The sequence below is a fragment of the Gadus macrocephalus genome, chromosome 7 (assembly GCF_031168955.1).
Source record: "Gadus macrocephalus chromosome 7, ASM3116895v1".
NCBI classification, from domain to species: Eukaryota; Metazoa; Chordata; class Actinopteri; order Gadiformes; family Gadidae; genus Gadus; species Gadus macrocephalus.
Genome location: NC_082388.1, coordinates 973,999 through 1,001,447, shown reverse-complemented (window position 1 = coordinate 1,001,447; position 27,449 = coordinate 973,999). Strand labels below are relative to the sequence as shown.

The 27,449-nt window shown below is 45.1% G+C and overlaps 1 protein-coding gene across 1 annotated transcript in view; it reads left to right on the top strand.

Moving 5' to 3' along the window:
* Positions 1–16,569, top strand: part of LOC132461137 (transmembrane protein 198-like) — a 33,816-nt gene extending 17,247 nt beyond the window's left edge. Inside the window, exons 5-6 of the mRNA XM_060056182.1 lie at positions 13,394–13,608; positions 13,949–16,569. Of these exons, the coding sequence (XP_059912165.1) occupies positions 13,394–13,608; positions 13,949–14,680 (947 nt within the window). The 3' untranslated portion in view covers positions 14,681–16,569. The remainder of the gene's footprint in view (positions 1–13,393; positions 13,609–13,948) is intronic.
* The last annotated feature ends 10,880 nt before the right edge of the window (positions 16,570–27,449 follow it).

Sequence of the window (27,449 nt, the reverse complement as noted above, 5' to 3'; positions counted from 1 at the left end):
TTGATTGATCGATGAAACGCGACAGGAACGCCTGATGGGCGTTTTTGTGTCATGACGGGAACGCCCAAGCCTGCAGCTGGACCCTTCTCGATTGTGTAGCAGACAGACACACACACACACACACACACACACACACACACACACACACACACACACACACACACACACACACACACACACACACACACACACACACACACACACACACACACACACACACACATTGCACACACACATGCATTGCAAACATCGGAGATGTCGCCAACGTGACTGCTATCTGAATTAGGAAAAAAACGTATGGATTAATTTTTTTTCTCTTCGAAGCTCGTCAAACACAGAAATATTCTGAGAGTTCACATAGTCAGCAAACAACTTTATTTTTAATAACCTACTTTCATTTTAGAATACAATCTCTCGTAAAATAATGCCTTTGTAACAAAAGAGTTTAACGATTTACATTCAGTACGAGCCCGACCCATTTAGTATGAGTCCGTTGAGTTGGTCTTTCACTCAACAGGATATGAGTCCGACCCATTCAATATGAGTAATTTGAGTTAGTCTTTCACTCAACCAGATACGAGTCCGACCCATTTCAACTGAGTCCTTTGAGTTAGTCTTTCACCCAGCCGGATACGAGTCAGACCCATTTCATCTGAATCCTTTGAGTTAGTCTTTCACTCAACCGGATACGAATCCGACCCATGAATTCGCTCAGTCTATGGATCTGGATCTGTGTACAGCTCTGTCTAGTCTACAGGAAGTTCTTATTCAACCACGCAGCTGGCAGCTCCGGGTCCGTATGCATAATCTAAGTTACTATGCAGATGAAAAACGGATGTGTTAATGTTGTTATAGACCTACAGTTTGATGACATTCGTGCATTGTTTTAATAATGTCGTCCGTAGCAGCCAGAACCGAAAGATTCGGGTTAATTTAGACCACAGACTCGTGACTCATGGGTGAATGTAAGGATTCGGTTCTTTGAATCCGATTGACTCAGATTCAACCACCACTAGTAGCAGTGGATTGTGTCGTGGGCGTCTCAGGAGCTAGAGTGGGTTGACCTATAGGTTTTAAACAGAATGGCGGCGATTTAGCACCATGCAAAAAACAATCTGTTCAGAATTGCATTAGGATTGAAAAGTAAGTAAAGTGAAAAATCCCGTAACTTCTAAAGCACAAGCTTCCTCTTGTTCCTCAGAGATGTCATGACAAGACAAGACATAGACAAAAGAAGTCCCTAAAAAGTCACAATTGTGCACGTTATCTCATGTGTCCTTCATTAAACATTTATTTAAAAAAGCATATAAAAAGTATATCAAAGTACTTTATTTTTATTTATTTATTATTTAATTGATCAAAGTGCATTTTGTGGGCACTGACTTAATTTTTCTGTTTAAGTTTTCAACACTTTCTGCGAACCAGAACGGGTTCGGGGTCAGTGGAAAAGACTGAAATGGAAAAAGGACTGAGGTTCGTTGAATTGGCTGGCGCGCTCGCATTTGTGTTGTTCATTGGGACGCAGAGACCGCTTGCAACAATGGTGACGGCCTTTTTACACTGCCAAGCCGGTTCGGTCGCGGCTTGGCACGCCCGGCGATTTCACTGTATTATCTCAAGTTTCCTGTGTTAACCGAGGGGGTAAAATCCCCCGTTCGTCACGGCGCGGGCTTTCTTGGTTCACTGGAGAAGGCGGGGCTACACACGGAGTCTAGATCTCTTTATAATAATTTGCATACTCCAGAATGTTTTTGTTTTTTTTATGAATGAAGACACTCGCATGCAAGAATATGTTCACGTGAGCTTGGGCGTCAGTTTGGTTTGAAATGTGCTGGGGACAGAGACGCATTCGGAAGTGCATTTTCAGAAGTGCTGGGTACAATGAGGATGCACTCTTTTTTCTCTCTTTAGTGCCGGTAATGAAAGGTTCTGAAAGACGGCATAACCATGTAGCTATTTACTAAGGAATAAAATGCATACAAAATCTGTCTGGCATGTTTTATGAAGAAAACGTTTCCAAAAAGCATCGGACATATGACCCACTGTTCTGCTCCATGTATCCAATGTTGACAACGTGACATGACATTGCTAAGCTAACAACATAAACAAGAGTATAGTCAGGTTCATTATGTTTGGATTTGAACTTCCGTTGGCTTTTTGTGGAGAGTATGAAAACTATACATTTTTGGAAACCTCATAGGATAAGCAATCAGAAAAACAATGTTTCCATTTGCCTCAACTCTAATATGGCCGCCATCTTGGATTTGACAAAATGGCTGCTGTGAAAAAGGTTTTCGTCGATATCTCAGCTTCTAAATAACCTAGAGCTTTTATTTTGACAGCTAAACTACCATTTTCAGGGCCAATGAATCCAATGGTAACAAAATAAATAAGCTAGAATCAACCTAAAACTTAATTGACTGAAATTTCTAGTTTTAATTGAATGTTTTACAAGTAATCAATCATGAACGTTCCACTAAGTTAATGTCTATTACAGTTTTTTTCAATTGCTTGAACACATTTTGCAAATCTTGGCTCATTGTTTCAAAACTCAACACGCAAGCAAATAAGACACAACACTGAGAAATATACCATTCACATCAATGTCAAATTGAAACTCTTCTAACGAAACCTAACAATCCCTTGTGAAAATGTCACTCTGATGCCAAAATGATACACACTTGAATATGATACACATATGAATACACTTTCAGATCAGCAGCAACACACTAGTCTACTTTATATAAAACACTGCAGTCTTCCATATTCACTGTTTCAGTTCCACAGAAGGCATGTTTTCACAACAACCAAAAAAATCAAATACCGTATAGGTCTGAATATAAGACAGCCTTTTTTCCCCACGAAATACGTCCGAAAAAGTCGGGTTGTCTTATATTCGGGGTCTAGTATTCAGAGCGCAGCTTCGCTTCTTCGCCTCTCCCTTTAAATGTCAATACACATTCGCGGCCGCAGGTGGCGCCAGAAATTGGTTCCGGGAAGAAGTAGTCCAGCGTCCTTAACAACCAGACCGTTACCGTGTTTAAAGACAGGCTGGCCATTTAGAGACAAGTGGCTCAAAAGTGGGTCAGGTCAATCAACAACAGCAGAGGAGCTAGGATGCCAATTTTAAAATAATGGTCGTCAATAAGGCAGAGTCAAGTAACAACTGCAAAGCTGCCAAGAAGTTCGGGGTCACGGAGTGTAACGTAAGAAGATGGCGAGAACCAAAACAACGTCTCAAAGATGCCAACAGTCCTACCGTGTTCCTCAAAGTGGTCGTTTCAGTGAGCAGGAGCAATTGTGTTGCAGAAAGGAGCAAGTGTGTTGCACAATTGCAACTAAACTACAAAGCAGCGCTTTTGTTTAAGGTATGGTTACATGTGTTTAAGGTATAGTAACAACAACTTCAAGTTCTGCTACTTTGGTCTAAGCATGTGTCTATAGTGTTCAAGCAATTGGCAAAAACTGTAAGACCCAACATGCTCCTCATGACAAAAATATGTTTAATGTTTAAGGCAATCAAGGAGTCTTTACATATCATCGTCATCATCAGTTTCATACTTGTTCTGTGTGTCCCTCATCCTTCTGACACGCACTGCCGCACTAACAAAGATCGGTGCAGGATAAGTTATTTTTCTCTTTTGCATTGACAGCTAACCATCTCAATGATGGCCTTCGGAGTTGGAAGGGCATCTGTCATGGTTGGTTTCAGCTGGCTTACGTACTCCTTGTGGTAGCCATTCTGCAGGGGATCCATATGAGAATCTTGCAGAGCAATGCTGGCCGGTCCCCACACTCACAATGTTTTCTCAGAGCACGAAGGGTAGGAGGTAGCTGATTTCTGCGATATGCTTGCAGAAGAGATGCCATCGTAGTTCGGAGATGGTTTTGATGTAGATGCCTTTGGGGAGTAGGCTGCACAGACGAAGCTAGCCAGAGTGCCCAACATTCATTCATTCTGGACACGTCGGCAGCCCAAACAATGCCAATGCTAGACAGAGGTTCTTCTTGGTCACACCAGAACCCTCCCGTATTGCAAAACAGTTCAAGAGTCAGTTTGACTTGGAACCTGACCAAACCAGAGAGCATCATGACCTTTGGCCAAGTGCTGTCAAGAAGATGCATGATGTTATTCACAAGATCAAGGCAGCCATACTGAAATATGGAAAGATCTTGAATGCAGATGTGACTGGTCAAAAGTAATATGAAGACTAATTTTCAGAGCAAATTAATGGAGATGTCAGCTTATTGGCACCAGACAAAAAGATGTTCATGTCTGCAAACAAGAAAATCAGAGTAAAACTCAAGAGACAAGAATGTGGATCTAAAGGAGACCAAGGACTTATATGGCAGACTGATGGTACTGGCCAGGTCCAGCAGAGACATCAACCAGAAAGAGGCCATTGGGTACTACGAATTCACTGTGACACCAAGAGCCCTTTTTGCTCCAGATGGTACAATCCTGCCATGCCTGGACAAATCAAAGTTTATCCACCTCCTTAACAAGTTCGCTATAGAAGAAACTCCACAGGAAGATCAGCAGCAAGAAAATGGGATGGACACCACCAGAGCCGGCGCTGGCCGTTAAGGCGTCCTAGGCGACTCAAATTCAACTTGCGCCCTGGATAGGTCTTCCGAGAGGGGGGGGGGGTTGTCGCATTGTCCTGCTTACTGCGGTGACGGTTTCGGGGCACCCTGGCAATTGCTCCCGCGCTTGACTAATTAAGGCCGCCACCAGGTCGCCTAGGCGGTCGCCTAGGTTGCCTATGCCGAGCGCCGGCCCTGGAGACCACACCAGATGCTCCAAGTCGCAAGATAGCCCTGGTAGATGCAATGGTTCTTCTGCAGAAAATGGCCAAGAAACCAGCTACCATAGTGACAGTCAAACATCTCAGTGAATGCTTCAACGACAGGCTGATGTCCCTCACACGAGATTATGATGAAATCATCCTTGTGTTTGACACTTGCAGGGATGATTCTCTGAAGAGTGCTACCAGGGATAAAAGAAGGCAAGGAAGAGCACCAATCCAGCATCAGGTCTGAGTTGACACAAACATAAAACACATCCCAATGAGCAGGTTCCTTTTACATGACAAGACGAAGGCTGACCTGACCAACTATCTTGTTGCAAAGACTTTAGAGTACAACAGTACATCCAAAAGACCATCACCTCTTCATCAGGGCTTACCAGGAGCAACAAAGACTTGGTGTTCCAGGACACCAATCATGAAGAAGCAGACACACTGTTGATCTACCAGGCTGTGCTGGCATCACAGCGAAACCCACCGGATGCAAAGATGGTTTTCTTCTCCCCAGACACAGATATTGGTCATAGCAAACTATGACCTCATGCTGAGGAACACGTCCATTTCCATGGCCTCTGGGGTTATGGGGATAGAGCCAATATGGAGAGCAATAGGGTCAGAAAGAGCAAAGGCTTTGCCAGCCTTCCATGCGTTCACTGGCGCTGACAACACTGGAAGGTTCTCACGTATAGGCAAAGCAACCTGGCTGCAGGTCTACATAAAGGCAGATAAAGATGTAATCAGTTCACTGCAGATGCTTTCAACAGAGGAAGAAGTGACCGAAACTATGTTGGCCACTCTGGCTAGCTTCGTCTGTGCAGCCTACTCCCCCAAAGGCATCTACATCAAGACCATCTCCGAATTAGGATGGCATCTCTTCTGCAAGCATATGGCAGAAAGTGATAAGCTATCTCCTACCCTTGGAGCTCTGAGACAACATGTCCTGAGAGTCCATATCCAAGCCAGAGTGTGGGGACAGGCCATCTTTGCTCTGCAAGATTCTCAGATGGATCCCCTGCAGAATGGCTACCGCATGTTACCAAGAAGTTGATAATATAATGTTTAAAACATTTTTTACATAATGGTACCAGAAGTTAAAGTCCTTTCTCTCCCCTTGTTCCTGTTCCTTGGCTCTACTGGTCCCCAGAGGTCAAACTCTAATGTAACTGTACATCTGTACTGTCTGATAGCCAGCTGAAACCAACGATGACAGATGCCCTTCCAGCTCCAAAGGCCATCATTGAGATGGTTAGCTGTCAATGCAAAAGAGACTGTTCTTCTGCCAGATGTTCTTGCAGAAAAAACAACTTATCCTGCACCGATCTTTGCCAGTGCGGCAGTGCGTGTCAGAAGGATGAGGACACACAGAATAAGTATGAAACTGATAATGACGATGATAGTGATGATAGGTAAAGACTCCTAGATTGCCTTAAACATTAAAGACATTTCTGTCATGAGGAGCATGTTGGCTCTTAATGGACATTAACTTAGTGGAATGATTGATCCCTTGTAAAACATTCAATAAAACTACAAATTTCAGTCAATTAAGTTTTAGGTTGAATATAGCTAATTTATTTTGTTACCATTGGATTCCTTGGCCCTGAAAATGGTAGTTCAGCTCTCAAAATAAAAGCTCTAGGTTATTTAGAAGCTGAGATATTGACGAAAACCCTTTTCACGGCAGCCATTTTGTAAAATCCAAGATGGCGGGCATATAGGTATCAGGGCAAATGGAAACATTATTTTTCTGATTGCTTACACAATAAAGTTTCCAAAAATGTATAGTTTTGATACTCTCCACAAAATGCTGGCGATATTACATAGTGAACCTGACTAGTAGCTAGGAAAGGAAATTAACTGTGTGTTTAAGTTCAGAAGGGCCAAACGTGTGGCTACACACAGCACTACAAAAGTCGGCAAGATGGAAAAAGAAAATAATATTTGTTGCACAGCTGAACGCTGTATCACATCATGAGCTGGCTGTTCTCAATTCACAACACGCATTCCATCAAAACTAGCCTACATAAGGCATTCTGACCAAAACTCATGCACTCCCCCCCACAATTATTTCAGAATTCAAGCAAAGCAAGAATGACCAAAAGTCACTTTGTGTCAACAAGAGACCGACTCCACCGACTATCAATTGCAAGTTAAAACAGCCGACCACTTGAGTGCAAAAAACACAAAAGACCTTGCCACAGCACCAGCAAATCTTAAGCAATAAATATTGCGTCTTACCTTTATTTATGTGGCAGTGGTCTGCAGATGCATCCCGTGGTGTAGCCTACCACATCCATTTATTTCATCAGGTTATCGTTCTGATACTGTCCATGGTACTAGCAACCTGCTCTGGTGCTTCTTACCTATGTATTCAGGCTAAAATGACTTGATTGTCTGATGCCTCATCATCCCAGCCGAAGAGTATAGGTATTATTAGTATTGGCTACTTGCCAAAACGAAAAAATAACTTCAAAGTGTGTCTTTTTACAATGTATTTGTCGCTTATACCGAACACGCTGGGGTTGATAAGTTACCGGACTGCGGAGTGATACAGATGACGTGAATCAGAGGCAAAAAATCCACCTTCATTGACAGCGGTCCAATATGCTGGACGTGAGCATTCCACGGCATTGAGAAGAGCTGTGTAATAAGTAAGGGATAATCACGAGAGGCAGGGCAATAAACAGTTTGATATGCCCGCCTCGTGGACGGCTCGTGGATGGCTCGTGGACGGCGGTAACCTTGGATGTGTGTGATGCGATGTGTTTTGGATTGTCTGTGCCGTTAAAGTAGCATTTATAAACGTTTACTACTTACGGCACCGACAATCCAAAGCCCAAGTGGAATCTAGATGGAAAACGTGTGTAGTTGAAAACACAAGCAGTTTTTACTTCTTCGTCACCTAGAGAGTTTGTTATGTACGATCATTCAAAAGCCCCATGGTATTTCCCATAGACATTTAACCGATGGAACCGGAGCCTCGGAGGCAGGACTTATTCTTCAGAGGTCTATTCATACTTTTATGAATTGAGAAGAGCCATGTAATAAACCAAAATAATTGACATCTGAACGTTGGGAAGGCCCGTGCAAGTGAATGGAGCAGTCTACAGCATTGAGAAGAGCCGTGTAATAATCCATAATAATTAAACTCAAGTTTTTTTTTTTTTTTTTTACAAGTGGTGGGTACATGGGTGGATTACTGCACGGGCACACCGGGCACATGCCCAGCCTGAGTTACTAACAGTGGGGCCCAGGGCCCCACAAGTTACTAACAGTGGGGTCCAGGGCCCCACAAGTTACTAACAGTGGGGCCCAGGGCCCAACAAGTTACTAACAGTGGGGTCCAGGGCCCCACAAGTTACTAACAGTGGGGCCCACTGTTAGTAACTTAATGTTGCATTGTCGAAGCAATCAGTAGAGAAATACAAAAATTCAAGCGAAAACAGCAATAGTAGGCCTATTACTACTGAGTAAATAAATTAATCAAAAGATCACTAGGGGGCACTATTTCAGTTTGTGAATTTGAGACCGGTCACGAACAAGTCACTGTAATTTAAACATGGAGCAACGGCGAACTCTAAGTGGAGCGTTGAAGCAATGAATTTATTCAGTTCAGATCATTTATCAAGCCTGGAGATGATGCAACCCCAAAAGGACTGCTACAAATTATACTCGATTGTGGACTGCAATCTATTTTTCCAAATGTGTATGTAGCGCTACGGCTTTTTCTGACTCTGCCCGTCAGTAATTGCGAAGGGGAGCGGTCATTCTCTCTTCTGTCCAGGATTAAAAATGAACTGAGGACGAAAATGTCACAAAAACGCCTCAAGGCACTTTCTCTCATGGCAATTGAGAGCGACCTTACCAATGCACTGGACTTTGATGATATCGTGTGGAGGATTTCGCAAGGAACAGAGCCCGGAAAAAATGCATTTCATAGGTGAAATGCATTACTGTCAATTAATGTAAGGAACTGTTCGTATTGAGTTGTTTTAAGTCGTTTTTATTTGTGGTTGAAAGCGGTGCATTTGAAATTCGTTCAAATCGCCAGAAATTGCATAAATTATATATGTTTTTTATCCTGTTTTGGTTAAATAAAGATGCATTTATTTGTAATAATTATTGTGAGGTTGCCTTTCCTGTGCTACAAATCCTGCTGAGTTGCAGGTATAGGCCAATGACTTATTATCGCCAATAAGTGTGTGTGTATTCTGGGTGCGTGTGTTTATGTTGGAAGGGGGGGGGGGGGCCTGCGGAGTCCACGTGCCCAGGGGCCCGTTGTGTCATAATCCGTCTATGGGTGGGTACAAAATGTATCTTGATGAAAACTGGTGGGGACGTGTCCCCAGCGGAACTGACGCCTATGCACGTGAGTGTAGGCTACAAACGCGATTAACTATTTACAAGTGCAAAAACGCCAATTATTCTTTATTTTGCTGACCATTTGTTTTTTATCCCGACAAAAGCCTCGTCGGGACAGTTCCTCTGCGTCTCTCTCGTAGATCGCACCATCTTTCAACGTCTTTGTTCAATATGACTGCATCACCTTCTCTGGCTGATTCATACACGATTCTCAGATATTCCTCCACGATTTAACATGTCACACTATGCGATCACAGAGCCAGGAATTCGGGCCTTGCCTCGTCAGAAGACTGGCCATGCTACAAGATTCGAGGGTGCGATGCTCTAGAATCTTTACTTTGTATCGTTCAAACATGCAGCAACAACGCAGCAACAAAGTGAGTGAAATAACAATGGATCCCGAGTTCCTACACTAGGTATCATGAAGGCAGTCCTCTGCGTAGTGCAGTGAAGTCAAGTTAGTAGAGATGCGCGTATGAGCTGTCATCCGCAACCACTGCCTAATATCTAATTCACCCATCGCAATGTTATTTTCAACAATTGATACCCGCCCGTCATCATTAGGGTGACCAGATGTCCCGGTTTTAACCCTAACCCTTTTTTCCACTTCGGCAAAAGCCTGTCGGCACGCTACAATGTCCAACCACTATGAAATGTCACCTATGGTCATCGATTACATCCCGATTATTAACTAAAAGCCACATAGAAAGAATAAACCATCCAGCATATGATTTCAACAATGTGTGAGGGCATAAGCAGCAAGGATGATCGCACAGTGGAATGCTTATGGTAAACGAGCGCTGTGCGGAGGAGATGTTTGCGCATTTCAGAAGATTATAGAAAAATATATGTCAAATTACTCAGTTTGCCGTTTGTCTAGTCAATATGTTAACCTACTTATTATTTATTTATTTGTTTCACCGCAACCCGCCAGCAATTCCTCCAAGTATTAGGCTACTGTATTTCACGCAATCCACCCAACCCGTAGATTATCCACGGTGTCCGAGGGTATGATCGCCAACCGCGCAACTCTACTAGTCTAATAGTTCTTTACTAGTTATTAAACACTGCCCATGAGCTCCAGCTGTTCGCGGGGTTCCCTCGCACAACTGGTGGCGGGGATCCCTCATGTCAACAATGGATACGTCTTCTTTTGAAAATCGTGCAGGGACTACGACTCGCAAATCTGTCTGCGACAAACAGATCGGGGCAAAATCGGGCTGAAATCCGGTAGTCCGAACCAGACATGATCAGCAGCTCGCGGATTTCACCTTCTCTCCAGTTAGTACTGCTCATGATGATATCGCTGCCTTGTCTCTGTGGAGACAGCGCAGCATGACCACTACTCAAGCCCCCCCCCGGAACCCCGGAGCCGTTGCATTTAAATCAGAATGAAACCCAGAGATGGTGGTAGCAGAGACAGCCTTGACTTACCCATGAGCAGCTCCTGCTAGAGCGTGGTTTCTCCTGCATGAAACGGGGAAGTGGGACTGGAGGTCTCGCCTTGCCAATGAAGCTCTGAACAGCCTCATGCTAATCTCAATGCATGGCCCTCCTCTGGACTAGTACAACTCACTAAAGGCAGTCACTAAATGGTGGAGTACTGGCAGAAGGTCACGTAGACCACAGTTCAGTTCAGTTCTGTTGGCTGTCATCTTGAAGCTAAACAAATCTAGTCTGGGAATAAATTAATTATTTTATCAACATAATGTTTTTATTATATCATCAGTGAGTAACAACTCAAAATGTAAAAAAAGAGTTTTGGGAAATTTCGCGACGATTCGGGACGGTTAAAAAAAAAATTGGGAGGTTTTCGGGACGTTGGAGGAAAGTTAGTTTTGACCCCTGGTGTGTGTGTGTGTGTGTGTGTGTGTGTGTGTGTGTGTGTGTGTGTGTGTGTGTGTGTGTGTGTGTGTGTGTGTGTGTGTGTGTGTGTGTGTGTGTGTGTGTGTGTGTGTGTGTGTGTGTGTGTGTGTGTGTGTGTGTGTGTGTGTGTGTGTGTGTGTGTGTGTGTGTGTGTGTGTGTGAAGCAACGGGAGAGGAAGGACATATTTCCCGCAAGAACTCTGACAGTTCTCATAACACTCTGATCATTCTCGCAGTATGGGGGAGGGGCAAACATAGTTCCCGCGAGAACTTTGAATATTCATGCAACATGGGGGCGGAGACAAACACCCACACAGCCCTCCAAAACATTTCTCAGTGCATTTGTGCCTCAACTAAACATTTAGAAAATGACCACCAGATGTTCTGCCACTGAGGTTCTGTCACAGATCCTTCAGGGTGGAAGTGGTATAGATGAGTCTGTGTCTGAGATAGAGGATAATGTTGAGGAGGACCCTGATTATGCGGCATACTCCTCTGATGAGAATGAAGCCATTGAGATAAGAAATTCTGATCCTCCGGTGGTTTCTAAAAAATAATCAAACCTTATAATCAAACCTTCATATCTCAATCACCAGGAACTGATATGTCATCCAAAGTTGGAAAGCTGGTATGCTCCGGATACTTGATGTATTGATGTATGTATGTGTAAGGGGAGGTATTATTTACTGGGTTATAAAGATGGTCAGTAGCAAGGCCTAAAGTAGCTGAGAGAGAAACGTGGTTAAAACTTTCATTTACAGTCGTTTCCTGCATGTTTACATTGCTGGGGTCAAATTGACCCAAAACCTCAAAGTTGTACGTTTATTTGAACATAATAGGAGGGTTAACCTGAATCAAGTTCTGGGTTGGCTTAGTTCAGGAGGCTGAGCTGGGGGACGCTTTGAGGGGTAGACTCCGCCGTCAGTGGGTGAATGGGTGGATGAACGGTTGTGAGTCGCCCTGGATACAAGTGTCTGCTAAATCCCCTAAATGTAAATGTCATGGTGCAGTCAGTGCATCTTATACTGCAGTGTATCTAAAAGTGCATTCACTGGAGCCTTTGGAGACAATTTCAACCTCCTAAATCAATATGGTCTATGGATGTATTACTGTTGGCTTTCTGCATAGTGCTTTCAAATGTTATGAGGATGATGTCTGAGAGTCGAGAGAGTGGGGGAGAGAGAGAGAGAGAGAGAGAGAGAGAGATTTAGGAGGAGGGGGGAGAGAGAGAGATTTAGGAGGAGGGGGGAGAGAGAGAGAGATTTAGGAGGGGGGAGATAAAAACCTTCCTGTCCAGGAATGTTGCGTGATGTGTGTGTGTTTGCCTGTCTGCCTGCCTGCCTGCGTGCGTCATTGTGTTTGTAAGTGTGTAGGTGCGTGAGTCTTGTGTGTGTGTGTTTATCAGTGTGTGTGTACATCCTTGCATGCGTCAGTGTGAATGTTTGTCAGTGTGTGTCTGTGTGTGCGTGCTTCTGTGTGAGTGTCAGTATGTGCCTGCTTCAGTGTGTTTCTTTGTGTTTGTCGGTGTGTGTGTGTCAGGGTGGGCTTGCTTCAGTGTGTGTCTTTATGTGTGTCAGTGTGTGTGCGCGCGCTTCAGTGTGTGCCTTGTTTGTTTCAGTGTGTGTGTGCTTCAGTGTGTGTCATTGTGTGCGTGCTTCAGTGTGTCTGTGTGTGTGCGCTTCTGTGTGTGTCAGTGTGGGCTTCGGTGTGTCTGTGTGTGTGTCAGTGTGTGCGTGCTTCAGTGTGTGTCTGTGTGTGTGTGTCAGTGTTGGTGTGCTTCTGTGTGTGTGTCAGTGTGTGCTTCAGTGTGTGTCTGTGTGTGTGTCCGTGTGTGCGTGCTTCAGTGTGTGTCTGTGTGTGTGTGTCAGTGTGTGCGTGCCAACAGTCTTATCTGATCTAGAGATGATGCCGTAGAGATCATCCATGGTGCTGTGATGTCTGAGGGAGACACCAACATGATGAACACGTGTGGGTCAGACAGTCAGAACATCACCAGGGTGTGTGTGTGTGTGTGTGTGTGTGTGTGTGTGTGTGTGTGTGTGTGTGTGTGTGTGTGTGTGTGTGTGTGTGTGTGTGTGTGTGTGTGTGTGTGTGTGTGTGTGTGTGTGTGTGTGTGTGTGTGTGGGGGGGGCCTCACTTCAGCCTCATTAAGGCTTTTCAAGGTGTCATTCTGTGTTGTCATGACATAAATTCCTTTAAATGGTCATAATATAAAAAATTACTCAAAGAAATGTTAGTGGTAAACGAAACTATCTCTCTCTCTTCTTCCTTCTATGTCTCTCCTCCTCCTCCTCCCCTCCTCACCCCGCTCCCCCCCCCCCTCCTCTCCCCCCTCTCCCCCTCCCCCTCCTCCCCCCCAGTCATCATCTCTCGTCACCAGAGGCACATGCAGGTGCTCCGGATCCGTCAGCGCGACGACCGCGGCCGCTCTGCCCGGGGCGCCCGCGCCAAGAAGAAGAAGAACCCGGTCGCCGCTGCGGCGGGCGCCCCCGGCAACAAGGCCTCGCCGGCCGAGCCCGCCTACCGCCGCAAGCCCCACCCCATCCGGCGCTACGACGGGGACGTGCTGTCACCGGTCGGTGGACACACACACTCTCACACACACGCACACACGCACACACGCACGCACGCACGCACGCGCGCACGCACGCGCGCGCGCGTAGACATATATATACACACACACAACGCAGATACCATGGACGCAAAAACACATGCACACACGTACCGATCTACACAAGCACTTGTGTCCACGTACACGCAGACAACACACACACACACACACACACACTCACAAACACACAAACCTATGCACATACTCAGGCAATAACACACGGCTACATATGCACATAGAGACACACCCCTCTGCCCCTCTGTCTCCAGCGATATAAGGTCCTCTGTCTCTCCTCCCCTCACAGAGCTACATCCAGAACTTCCGTGAGCGGCAGGTGGAGGTGGAGGTGTGTGGAGACGAGCCCTCCACCTCCAGCGGCCCCCCCAGCCTGCCCATGATGGGGAGTGGTCCACTTAACCCTCGGCCAATCAGCAGCGGTCCACTCAACTCTCGACCAATCAGCAGCGGCCCACTTAGCAATCGACCAATGAGCAGCGGCCCACTAAGCTCTAGACCAATGAGCAGCGGCCCACTTAGCTCTCGACCAATGAGCAGCGGCCCACTCAGCTCTCGACCAATCAGCAGTGGTGGTCCACTTAACAGCCGACCAATGAGCAGCGGTCCACTTAGCAATCGACCAATGAGCAGCAGCGGCCCCCACAACCATCCCCTGTTAGGCAGCGGGCCCCAGAGTTCCAGACCAATTAGCAGTGGTCCAATTAACTCCAGACCAATTAGCAGCGGTCCGATTAACTCCAGACCAATTAGCAGCGGTCCACTCAGCAATCGACCAATGAGCAGCAGCGGGCCCCATAACTCCCGCCCTACGAGCAGCAGTGGCCCCCACAATGGCCCCCCGCAGGGCAGCGGGCCCCACAGTGGCCGGCCGACCAGCAGTGGCCCCGCCAACGCCCGCCCCACCAGCTCCGGGGGCCCCCACTTTGCCCGGCCCCCGGGGGGCCCCCATGCGGCCGTGGACCTGGGCTACGACTACGGGTCCCAGGCCGAGGCTGTGGGGCCCCTGCTCCGGATCTGATCGCGCCCTGCTGGCTCGCTGGCTCTCTGGGGTCCCTCTGGCTCTCCTCTCTGGGGCCCCTCTGGCTCTCCTCTCTGGGGCCCCTCTGGCTCTCTGGGGCCCCTCTGGCTCTCTGGGGCCCCTCTGGCTCTCTGGGGCCCCTCTAGGACATTAAGTGGCCCCAGAGGATTAAGGGACTACAGACCGGCCCCTGCTCTCAGACCCCCCCCCCTCCTGATGTCCTAGAGGGCCCCCAGAGAGCCAGGGGGGCCCCTCTGGCTATTCCAGACCAGGGGTTTGGGGGACCCCTGTCTAGGGACCGTCCCCCCCACGCCGTAGTGGGCGTGGCCGGGCGGGGTTGACTTTGACTCCGCCCCTGCGTCGGACCTGACCCCGCCTCTATGCTTAAAGCCACACCCCTCCAAGGTGAACCCATGCCCCCTACCCACGGTGATGATGACATCACACCCCCCAAACACAGATCAGGGACTCGAACCCGCAACCTCAGGGCCCTAACGCCGTCGCCCTGGGAGACGGTTAGCCTCGGTTAACTGCCATGACAACGCAGTCTCCTCTTCCTCTTCTTCTTCTGGGAGTTTGACCTCTGATGTGACCTACGACCTCACCAAACCCCCCCCCCCCCCCCGAGGAGGTCCTTGGGGCCCTCAGTGGGTCCCCTGGGGGGGACCCTGTCATACACACTACACCCTGATAGACCTGGATTTTGTATGAGGGATGGGAGGTTAGAGGTCAGGGGTCAGGTGCCCAGGTTACCTCCCCACCTCGGACTGAACTATCAGCGGTCAGAGAACGGGGGGGGGGGGGGTCACGCAGGTCCAGACCGCAGGTCAAAGGTCAAAGGTGCTTAGGGTTTGATTCCACTCAGCCATATTTCCACCCCTCTGACTCGGCGACCGGACGGCACGTGGGCGGGAGTGAAGTGCTGAATCCCCACATCACCGCTCACCCTCTCGCGGCCGCGGGGGGTGAACTCTGTCACAGGACGTCCCGCGCTGAGCTGAGCTCTGACACGCTGAATCATCACCGTGTATTTACTCAAACGCTGATCTTCACACACACTTGTGTTTTTATTCATGGGGAGGATTTAGCTCAGACCTCGTTGGGTTCAAGATGTTTTAACGCCGTCTGAACTGTTCTTTGTTTAGTTAGAAACCACGACCGGGGAATCTACTACTGGAACTGCTGAACTCTGTGTCCGCCATTTTGTGATCATCCCCTCCCCCCACACACACCTTTACGCCTACTCTCACAAACACACACACACACACACACACACACACACACACACACACACACACACACACACACACACACACACACACACTGACACACCTACTCACACACACAAACACACACACACACACACACACACACACACACACACACACACACACCTAAACAAACACACACACACAGAAACCAGACGATAGTACGTTAAATATTTCAATACTAAATATCTGGGCGTCGCTCTTGAAGTCTGACTTTGTCTAATGAAATACTTCATTCAAATACAACTTTATTTAAAAGGACCCAACAAACAAAACATCCCCACACACAAACCCACACTGGCTCACAAGCACAGACTCCTGTGGTCATGGCAACGCGTCAACACTGGCCTGGTCGAACCCTCTGTACATAAAACACTTCAGGCACTGACTAACTTCAGAACCTCTCGTTAAGGTAAGGGAGGTCTGAGTGGGACACTGTCTTTAAGACAAGGGATGAGTGGGACACTGTCTTTAAGATGTCCTTATGTTATTTATTCCTCCGCTCTGAGACTGGGACCTTATCATGCATCTTGCAGTAACTTCATGATTCTGTTTTGAGTAGTTTTTTTTAAGGGAACAACTTTGCTAATTATTTGGATTAATAAAGCATGTATTGATATGGTGGTGTTGGTGTTTATTGAAAAAACTTGGGTCTCTCTCTCTCTTTCACTCTCTCACTCTCTCTCTTTTTCTCTCTGAGAGTGGTTTGGAATTGCACATCTGTGATTGACAGACAAGATAGATTCCTTAAGCCAATCAGAGAAGGATCATACAACCTCTAACATGATCCAATAGCCAGGGTTTCAAGTGTAGAAGCGCTTCTGCCGCCGTCTGCTGGTGCCGTCGGTTGGTGCGTCTCCTCACAGCATGGCGCCACACGACGGGTCTCAACAAACGATGGGGTTTGTCTGAACTTGTACTTGTGTGCTATGATGTGAATGTGGGACAGGAATTTGTGTGTGTGAAGTCAACTCGTGTAGACGTATTCCTAAGTATGTCAACGTAATACCCTCAACATAATATACATGATACTAGTATCTATACATATAACTAGTACTTGTATATATATATATGTATATATATATATCTTGTATTGTATATTTTTATATTTATATTCATATGTATTTTATATTCATAGGCCTGTCAATGTATAGGCAATGTACGCCTAGATTGTTTTTGATGAGAACCGTTTTATTTGAGCCTGCGTCTCAGATATCAAAAATAGAAATGATTAACCCTCATAGGGTGTTCGTGTTTTTGTTACACAGGAGGTGCTGCTGGGTCTGGTGGACCCATTGCCTTTTAATTCAACATACTCAAGTTTTTTTTTTTCAAATACTCACCAGATGGTTACTTCATCCCAATTGCAAGTAATATAAACAACACATATGTTCAATTTGTTCACTTTACCTTTGTTAAATCACATTTATGAATAGAGGTGCCACTCGTTTTTGTTTCTTTTTGCATTAAAATGCAACAAAATAAGGAAATGCCTCATGAAACAGGCATAACTGGGAAATAATCAGCATCATTAGAAATTGAAACATACTCAATAACATCTGTCTGAACAACACATTAAAGCCTTTGAACACGGCCATTATACGTATATCAGACTATACCACACATGAGGGGCAGAGTCTCACTGTGTGTGTATTGCATATGTATTTTTTGCACTGGTTGCATGTATATTGTGTTTTTCTGTCCATCATGGGTCCACACACTTCACAGCGTTTCTTTTTGGCTGACGGGCTGGTCCGCTGCTTGCGGGTTGTTCCTGGGGCTGGCTGCTTGCGGGTTGTTCCTGGGGCTGGCTGCTTGCGGGTTGTTCCTGGGGCTGGCTGCTTGCGGGTTGTTCCTGGGGCTGGCTGCTTGCGGGTTGTTCCTGGGCCTGGCTGCTCGCGGGTTGTTCCTGGGGCTGGCTGCTCGTGGGTTGTTCCTGGGGCTGGCTGCTCGCGGGTTGTTCCTGGGGCTGGCTGCTTGCGGGTTGGTCCTGGGGTTGGCTGCTCGCGGGTTGGTCCTGGGGTTGGCTGCTCGCGGGCTGGTCCTGGCTGCTCACGGGATGGTCCTGGGGCTGGCTGCTTGCGGGCTGGTCCTGCCTGCTCACGGGATGGTCCTGGGGCTTGCTGCTCGCAGGCTTGTCCTGGCTGCTGAAGGGCTAGTCCTGAGGCTCTTTTACGTTTCGGAGCTGGCTGATGCACATCCTCCTCTTCAAACTCTGAAATGTTATCCTCACTTTCCGAAACTATTTCCTCTGCATCACCATCAAAACCCTCTGTCTCTTCAAATATCAGCTGTAAGGCAGTCTGAACAGAGAATTGCTTTGCAATCTTGATCAGCTGTGGTATGGAACCACGCTGACAGAGCTTTTTTATAGTGTCAGGTCCCCAAGCTTGATAGTGTTGGGTGCTCCAATTTTGCAACCTTGTGCGGGAACAGTGGGTGCACACTGTGGGTGCTCACACCAAGGGCCCATTCACCTGCTTTTTCTCTTTCCCCCTCTCTCTTTCCCCCTCTCTCTCACACACACACACACACACACACACACACACACACACACACACACACACACACACACACACACACACACACACACACACACACACACACACACACACACACACACACAGAGAGGAAGAAGGGAAAATGAGGGTGCACAGAACCTATGATTTCCACACTTAAACTAGCTCCGGGTCCACTGGACCCGAACACCCTGTGTGTAATATAAATGTGATGGGGGGGTATACAGGGGGGGGGGTCATTGAAAATGTTTTCTGATTCATGTTCCTCACAGAAAATGAGCCAAAGCCAATGAATCTTAGTTCAAAATAATAATTATTTGTATCACTTTTATAAAGCTAAAAACTGAAAACGGGTCCCACAGACCCGAACACCTTATAAGGGTTAAATAAACTGGAATTGTAAGAAATTATGTGGAATTATATGAAGAAACGGCACGATATCGTCCCATGGGTTTTTGGTGTGAATTCGTGGCCACTTCTGCCCCCTTGTGGCGCAGGTCACGGCAACACATTGACTCCTACCGCAATGATTAGTTCATAATTACTTTATTAATAATAATTGCAGTGATAAATGACTTTAAAGATGTGACATGAAACTTTTAGAATTGACGTCGGTGGGAGAGAAAGAGTGAGAGGGAGAGAAAAATAACTCCCGTGATTCAGTCAACAATCCTTTATTGAATTAACATTTTAATTTTGCTTAATTTACCTTAATATAACAGGTTAAGAGTCAATGTGATGGTTCTATAACACTTTATGGGTCGATTGGTCGCTGTTTCGACTCCCCCCTAGCGCATCTTGGCGGAAAAAGGGCAAGTTTCTACTGGCGACCAGCCGCCCACTCTCGCGGGAGTCTCGAGTCTCGTGATGCACCGAATAGCTTTACGGCATACAGACCCACAAACACAAGTACACAAGTAGCGAAGGGTTTGTTACATTCATCATGGATCCCTATATATATACAGAGAACGTGAGGCAGAGAAAGGCAAAAGTAAAAGGACATGTATCAGAACAATTTTTTATAAAGAGTGAGTGTTTAGAAAGGTGCCATCCACGGCCAAGAAATTCACAATTTCACTTACACAAAATCAGTGGAGCAACATCTCACTTCACAGCGGTGTCAACATTTGTGTCCTGCATTTTACATAACAGCATGTCTGTGTTCCTGGCAGCAGGAAAATAAATGCACCATATTTAACTTTGCATGCTGTTTGCAAATACTCCACCTGTCAGGCAAGGTACATTATTAGAATGAGAAACAAGCCTAGTTGGCGTCAGCCCACCATTAGAATGGCTGTTATTCGTCATGGAGAAATTTAACATTCGAAAAATGAGACACGGTTCATGCCAGCAACCAATATTCGCAGGGGCAAAATCGTGAAATCTGTGGTCACAGGAGTGAGTGCAGAATACTACAGGAGACCGCGCACACCTCCAGTTTCAGAACTTGTGTCAGGCAACCTGACAAAAAGTCCCAATAAGAACATCTTGAGAGTAATCGCTGCAGAAGTGCAGAAAAGCAGAAAATTACACGACAATGTTCTCCTAGAAATGCAGCTAATGCAAGACATAATGAAGGAATGTGACAGCAGCTATTATATTATACCAGGATATGTACATCATCTGCAGGTGAACCCCTTGGGGATACACCTGTACACAGAGACAGGCCTAAGCATCTTGGTGCACCACCTGAGGATGAAGAAGCCTGTCTCTTTGTACCTGGATGCCACAGGGGGGATGGTGTCAAAGCCTCCTGAAGACAAGCGAAGAGTCCTTTATTGTGCTATGGCCTTGCCAGGACATGGTCAAGATGCCCCGCCCCTCCCAGTCACCGAGGTGATCTCCAATGAGAACAGTGTACCTCCCCTTGCTTTTTGGCTGATGCAGTTTCTTTTGAAATTGTCTAAATATACTTCTCTCAGGGTGCATAAGGTAGAGACGGATTACAGTTGGGCATTAATTCAGGCTGTAATACTAGCATTCAACAAGGAAAGCATAGATGCATACCTGAAGAGAACAAGCATTTTACATTATCCAGAGGCAACAGAAATGGGTCGATATAAAACCCTTCACACTGCTTCATCTGTGCTCTGCCCACATAATTAAGGCAGTGAATTGCAGCATTGGTAGGAAGACCAATGACAAGTCCCTCTAGGTGAGTCAATCTATGAAAAAAAAAAGGGCTTAACCCCAAAAAAATTGATACAAAAGATTTTTCAATGGATTCTAGTAGCATTTGGTGTGCTGAAAAACATACTAAAAGTATACCAAAATATACCTCCCAGAAAGCCCTCATTTCCAAGATGGCGGCCGAAATGGTGGCGGGGAGCTTGAAATGGCTATATCTCAAATTGAAAAAATGTTACAAAGGAATTTTCAACTGATTCTGGTACTTCTGGACATGTTTATGAACATACTAAAAATCGAGGAAAATACACCTTCTGGAAAGGCTTCCTTTTCAAGATGGCGTCCAAAATGGTGGCCGGCCTAGCTTAAAATGGCTATATGTCTCAATAGAAAAAGATTATTCTGATGATTTTTCACTTGATTCTGGTACCTGCAAATATGCTTATGAACATACTAACAATCTAGGAAAATATACCTCCCAGAAAGGCTTCATTTTCATAATGGCGTCCAAAATGGCGGCCGGAAGCTTAGAATGGCTATATCTCAAATGGAAAATGTTACAGAAGAATGTTTCAACTGATTCTGGTACCTCTATACATTAAGAACGTGCGACAAATCTAGGTAAATATAACTACTAGAAAGGCATCATTTTCAAAATGACTGCCTGTAAGCTTTCATTGGTTAAATGGTTAAAATTGGTTACTATTCAAACTAGAAAGGTGGTGTTGGTGTTGAACAACATAAATGCCACACTTATTGTGGTCTTAATTCATCATCATCTTCGGGCTCCTCTGGAAGAAACTTGTTATGTGGATTGTCACATTCCTTAAGTTGACATGGTCCACAGACAGTAGTACAAGGTAGTCCATATTTTCTGCAAGAGCAGCGGAGTGTCTTGCAGGCAGTGGTACAGTTACAATGAATGACCTTCAAGAGACTGTCTGGAGCAACATTCATTGTTGACATGAGTGGGACAAATCTATTGTCCTGCAGGCTCCACCCCCAGTTCAGGGCATCCATACCATCTTCTGTTCCCATCCAGACCATGACCTGGTAGAATGCTGTACGACAGTGAAATTTGGTTGCAGATTCAGTTGGTGGCAAACGTTCAGGCATTACAGTTGATGAAGCTGAGACAACCTTCTTGCTGAAAATGTTATATCGCATTGCTGCAAGGGAATCTGTGCACTTTCCACCAAAGAGGACAGCCATTACTTGACACCCAAGATCATCGATCACCTCTGTGGTCTGGTTTGGGACAATGAATGCATTGGCACAAGATCGAAGGACAGGATCCCCTTTTACAATTCCCTCCCCCAATCTGTTCGCCACTCTCCCTCACTCACAACATTCAAGTCCCGCCTCAAAACATACCTCTTCACCCAAGCCTATGATCTTCCCTATCCCTAGCCACCATTACCCAACTGCCTACACTTCTACCCCCTGTTACATCTCAATAACTCTGTTCTTTCTGCCTGTGCTGTGTATGCTTGTGTTGTCCCCCCCTGTCTGTAATACCCCCCCCCCTTCTTTGCCTGTAAATGTGTCCTGCTTGTACTGTCCCCCTGTCTGTAATACCCCCCCCCCCCCCCCCCCTCTATGACTTTGCAATTTGCGACTTTGGGTATCTGAAAAGCGCAATATAAAATAAAGATATTATTATTATTATTATTATTATTACAAGCTTCTGGAAAGCAGTCTTTTTGCCAACCCCGAAGATCCGAGAAGTTTGGTCACAGCCAGTGAGAGCATGGATGAACATCAACTGAGAACACACATCATGTCCAAGTACTTCTTTTAAATGGTTTACGGCATACACTTGACTTGTCTGATCTGAAATAAACGCCCTTACTATCTCTCTGTCCATAGTGAAGTAGTAAGACAAGGAGATCTGTATCTTCTCCAATCAGCGTAGTGGTGTGAAGAAGAGATGATTCCACTACGATGTCGACATCAGCATCTCCAATTGAATTGACCACAGTGCAACCCCTTTCTTTCAGTTCATCGCTTATCATTTGGATCAGCCTCTGTTTATTCAGATCTCTTGACAGGTACTCCTCCTTCTTACCTGAGAACTCTGTCTCAGCAGTGAAGTTGACAATGGGATGAATATTGTTTCCTCTTCTTTGATGTGTGCAGTCTTTAATGGATGGCCCATCCCCATAGCCATCGAACACAATGGTGGTAGCCGAGCCATAATGTTGGATGGTGAAGTCGGCATATGACTGCGCAATTTTTCCGTAGCTTTGTCCGTGCTTCCATGGTATTCGGTGAAGGAGTGAACCTCCATCAAGAACATAATGATCTGTTTCTGGTACAGTATCTAGGATTGCATCACTTGCATGATCACAGATTGCGTGTGCAAGTTGTGGTTTATCAGCCTTGCGGAAGACGTTTCCAGCTTCAAAGAGGGCAGGAGGGAAAGGACTGAGTTCGTAACACATAACCTCCTCAAATGATAGCTCTCCAGTTTGGGAGACAATCAGGAAACGTTGAAAAAGAAGTGCAGAATCAATTGTTCGATCAGGAGCAACCTTGATAGACGATTTTTGTCCAAGGGTTATGGCTTTATCCTTTCTACTAAATGAGAATGTGAATGCAGGCTGTCCAATCATTTTGTGCATGATATTGCGTCCAACAGAGTCATAATCATGCACGTTCACTCTGTCCTCAGCAACAACACCTGTAACAACATTCCTTAAAGAAGAGTCTGGAGAGAAAGGTGACCATATAGCAAGTTTTGAAGTAATCTTCTCCAGGTCAGCAGCATCCCTTTTCATCCTTGCCTCTGTTGAGTCCTTGTGCTGTTCTGATGTTGTGTATGTCTGGTTTGTGAACTCCTGCATTGCGGTGTTGTACTCTGATGTTATGCACTTTGACATGGTCCAAAGGGCTCTCTGATTGTCAGTCATTCTACTTTCATGCGTCATACCACCGGTAGTCTTCAATGACCTCATCAATGTCGTCTCGTTGACAAGATCTGAGCTGAGGCCTGCCCATGCTGCGACAGATAACATGAAAACCCATTTTGAATTTTCTGAACACATCTGGGTGGTTGATGTGAAGCTGACTCATCTCTTGGACATAAAAGTGTACCGATTTCAAGTACTTGTAATGCCCAGCCGCAGCGAGAATCGGCATGCAGTCAGAAACAGCGCGTAGGTGCAAAAGCCAAGAACCTGTGCGATCTGCCGTTATCAGTGACCTAGCAACTTCTAACATGTTTTGGTAATTTAGCCACAACTGACTTGTCTTGGATCGAGCACACAGTTCCATCTTCCTTTTTCCCAGCTCTTCATTTATTCTAATGAGGGTCTCTGATATAAACCCTGTTTATATTGGCATTTCACCCTTAACTAGTGAGAATTAGAATCAGTTGAAATATTATTTTATAACATTTTCCATTGGAGATATAGCCATGCTAAGATCCCGGCCGCCATTTTGGAGGTATATACCTCCCTTTCTGGGAGGTATATTTTCCTAGATTGTTAGTATGTTCATAAGCATATTTGCAGGTACCAGAATCAAGTGAAAAATCATTTGAATAATCTTTTTCTATTGAGATATATAGCCATTTTATGCTTGGCCGGCCACCATTTTGGACGCCATCTTGAAAATGAAGCCTTTCCGGAAGGTGTATTTTCCTCGATTTTTAGTATGTTTGTAAGAATATCCAGAGGTACCAGAATCAGTTGAAAATTCCTTTGCAACATTTTTTCAATTTGAGATATAGCCATTTCAAGCTCCCCGCCGCCATTTCTGCCGCCATCTTGGAAATGAGGGCTTTCTGGGAGGTATATTTTGGTATACTTTTAGTATGCTTTTCAGCACACCAAATACTACGAGAATCCATTGAAAAACCTTTTGTATCAATTTTTTTGGGGTTAAGCCCTTTTTTTTCATAGATTGACTCACCTACTCAGAGAGTTCTCAACCTTAATTTTTGCAAGACTGCAGAACACAATCGATTTGAAGACTGCATGTCGCATTTTTAGACACTTCTGCATTGCTTTGCTGTCAGAACATCTGAATGACAAAGTCCAAAGCAGTTTGGACTTTCTGAAGGCCCTTATATCAAATAGCAGGAGTCAAGAGCATGAGGGTCATATGGAGGCAGAGTTGTACAGGTGGGAGGATGCAGAAATCGGGAGGTCTGTCAAAACACTTGTTGGAAGCTCTCCATACACACGACAATTCAAAGGAATCTATGAGGAAGTAAGTATCAGCGGCAGAAGGACAGCAGGAAAATGTTCACAGGTCAAATCCATACCATTGCCCCACCATAATAAAGGTTCTTCTGGACAATTACATGGCCATTTACCCTCTTTGGAGTGGTGCCATGTTGGGAGACCTACAGAGGTATGCCAGAGACAAAAAACACAGAGAAGACGACCTGGAACAAGGCCACAACAGGACACAAATTGCCATATTGAGAATTGGTTTGGGATTGTAAAACACAACATTCTCCACAAAAAAAGATACCTCAGGCCATCAGAATTCATCAGAAAAATGTATGGTTCACTCAAAGGAAGATATACTGAACATATCCTCAGACATCAACTTCCAGAGGACCTCCTTATCAGACCACTATGTCCCAAAAATAATGTGGATTTAGCTGAAGAGAGATGGGCAAAGCGCGGATCCCCAAGACAAACGGACAAATCCAAATACTATGGTGCACCTAAAAGTGAACGAAAAAGAAAAGAGAGAGAGAGCAGGGCAAAAGGGAAATCAGAAACAAAGACAAGAGCAAAGCAGAAACAGGACAGCAGTGTAAAAGGAGAAATGACAGAGATGGGGACAAGAGCAGAGCAGAAACAGAAGTGGAGAGAAGAGGTATTTATAAACACCAAATAAGTGTTGCAGTAGGAATTAAATGAACAAACTGTGAACCAGGCAAAATCACCTTAAAGCATTTCCATCGTCATTTCCCTTATATTGTAGGTAAAGATGCTGTGGGAACAACCTCAAACAGAAGTAGTAGTGGCAGTTATTAAATCACCTCCTCGTGCCTTTACTTTGCGGCATGCAGACTTGGTAACACTACGACCACATGAACTTCTCAATGGTGAGGTAAGTAATCAAATTTAGACACAGCAGAAAGGATTTAACTTTTACAAATGAATGCAATGAGGAGTTCACGTGTTGTTTGCAGTGATAAAAGCACACTAGCACTACCCCTTTAAGCACCAGGGGGGAGCTCTCCCAAATTTTGATTTACCTGTACCTGTACCTGTACTTTGACAATAAAGATAATTCATTCATTCATTCATATGCAGCTGATTATCAGTGTCAGAGGAAGTAGTGATAATCGCTGGCACTGATAATCAGCTGCATATAAAGGGTTAGGTAGATTCATTCAAATATTTGGAATCCTTAAAGAAAACCTCATGCTGTCCATAGAAACCAATAGAGATGTATAGTGAGTAAACTGAAGTTTATTGTCCATTAGAAATGGGTTTATATTTCTTGGGAATGATACCACAGCTGACGTCTGACTGCCTGTAACGGTAGCACTGGATTTTAACAATGAAAAGTTTGCTTTTATCACTGTTGGGAAGGGTGCCAATACTTTTGAACATGCAGTGTTCACTTCCCACAACAATTAGTGGTGATATTTTGTGTTGAATTTGGGGGAAACCAATTGTTGTTGCAGTTGTGTTGAGCTATTGAAAATATGGTTTGGTTATTTCATCAAAAAACCTTAAAGTGTATGAATTTTGCTCAAAAAACAACACTTCCAGAGGGGTGACAATACTTTTGGCCATGACTGTATGTATAATATAGCAATAAACATATACTGTCATCTTGCAGAACTTTCCCCAGTGGCTCTGTCTACAGATATGTAAGGCTATGCATTGATGATCATTGCAGTTTTCTACACACAATATTGTAGGAATCTGTTGGAACACAGTAATTTGCTTCTTAATCATTGAAATGTTTTACATGTTGGTGTGAATAACTACATTTTTCATCCCTGCAGGCAATTGAATGCTACATTTGGGCTGCTCTTAATAGATTTGAAAAGTCTGGACGTCTGCTCCAGATGGATCACTAGGCACAAGGCAACAATTGTTGCGACACCAAATGAGAAAGGTTTGTATATTTTCATTTCTATGTCAATATGAGGGTATCCCGGTAACTGTAGAAACACAGCATATTATGTAATTTTGTTAGAGTGGATTGAGCTGAATTCACTGAGCAGTACCAGTAGCAGACACCGCTCACTGGCGGCAAAGACTGAGAGACTCAGGAAGAGTTTCTACCCCCAAGCTGTCAGGTATCTAAATGGTACTGATTAAGCCCTTTATAGCAACTGCACTTATATATTTATTTAAGTAACCCCCTTTTTTTTTTATTCCTATGTGCAATAACCCTCTGACATCTTGAATGTATTTACTGTTTTGTTATGTTTGTTATGTGACTATTTAGCATGGAGCCGACTGAGAACATTTCACTGCAATGTATTGTGCATGTGACGAATAAAATCTGAATCTGAAATCTGAATCAGTATTCAAATGTATGTCCTTGTTGTTTACACAGGTGGACTTTGACTGTTTTGATGGTGCAGTGTCTTTTGTAAATATCAATGACAGTCACTGGCGGTTTGTGGTGAGTAATAAGGCTATAGTATGGCGAGCACCATCTCATGTTGTTCTAAAGGTCACATGACATGCCCCCCACATGCCCACCTGGGATGACATAAGGGGCAGATTTCCAAAGCGGCTTGCAACAGTTCATCACACCACACCTGGTGGTGTGATGAAAGAATGTTGTTAATAAAAGTAAATATAAAATATCAATACAAAGTGTCAAGACATAGACTCTGCTGCTGCAGCAACAGTCAGAGATACA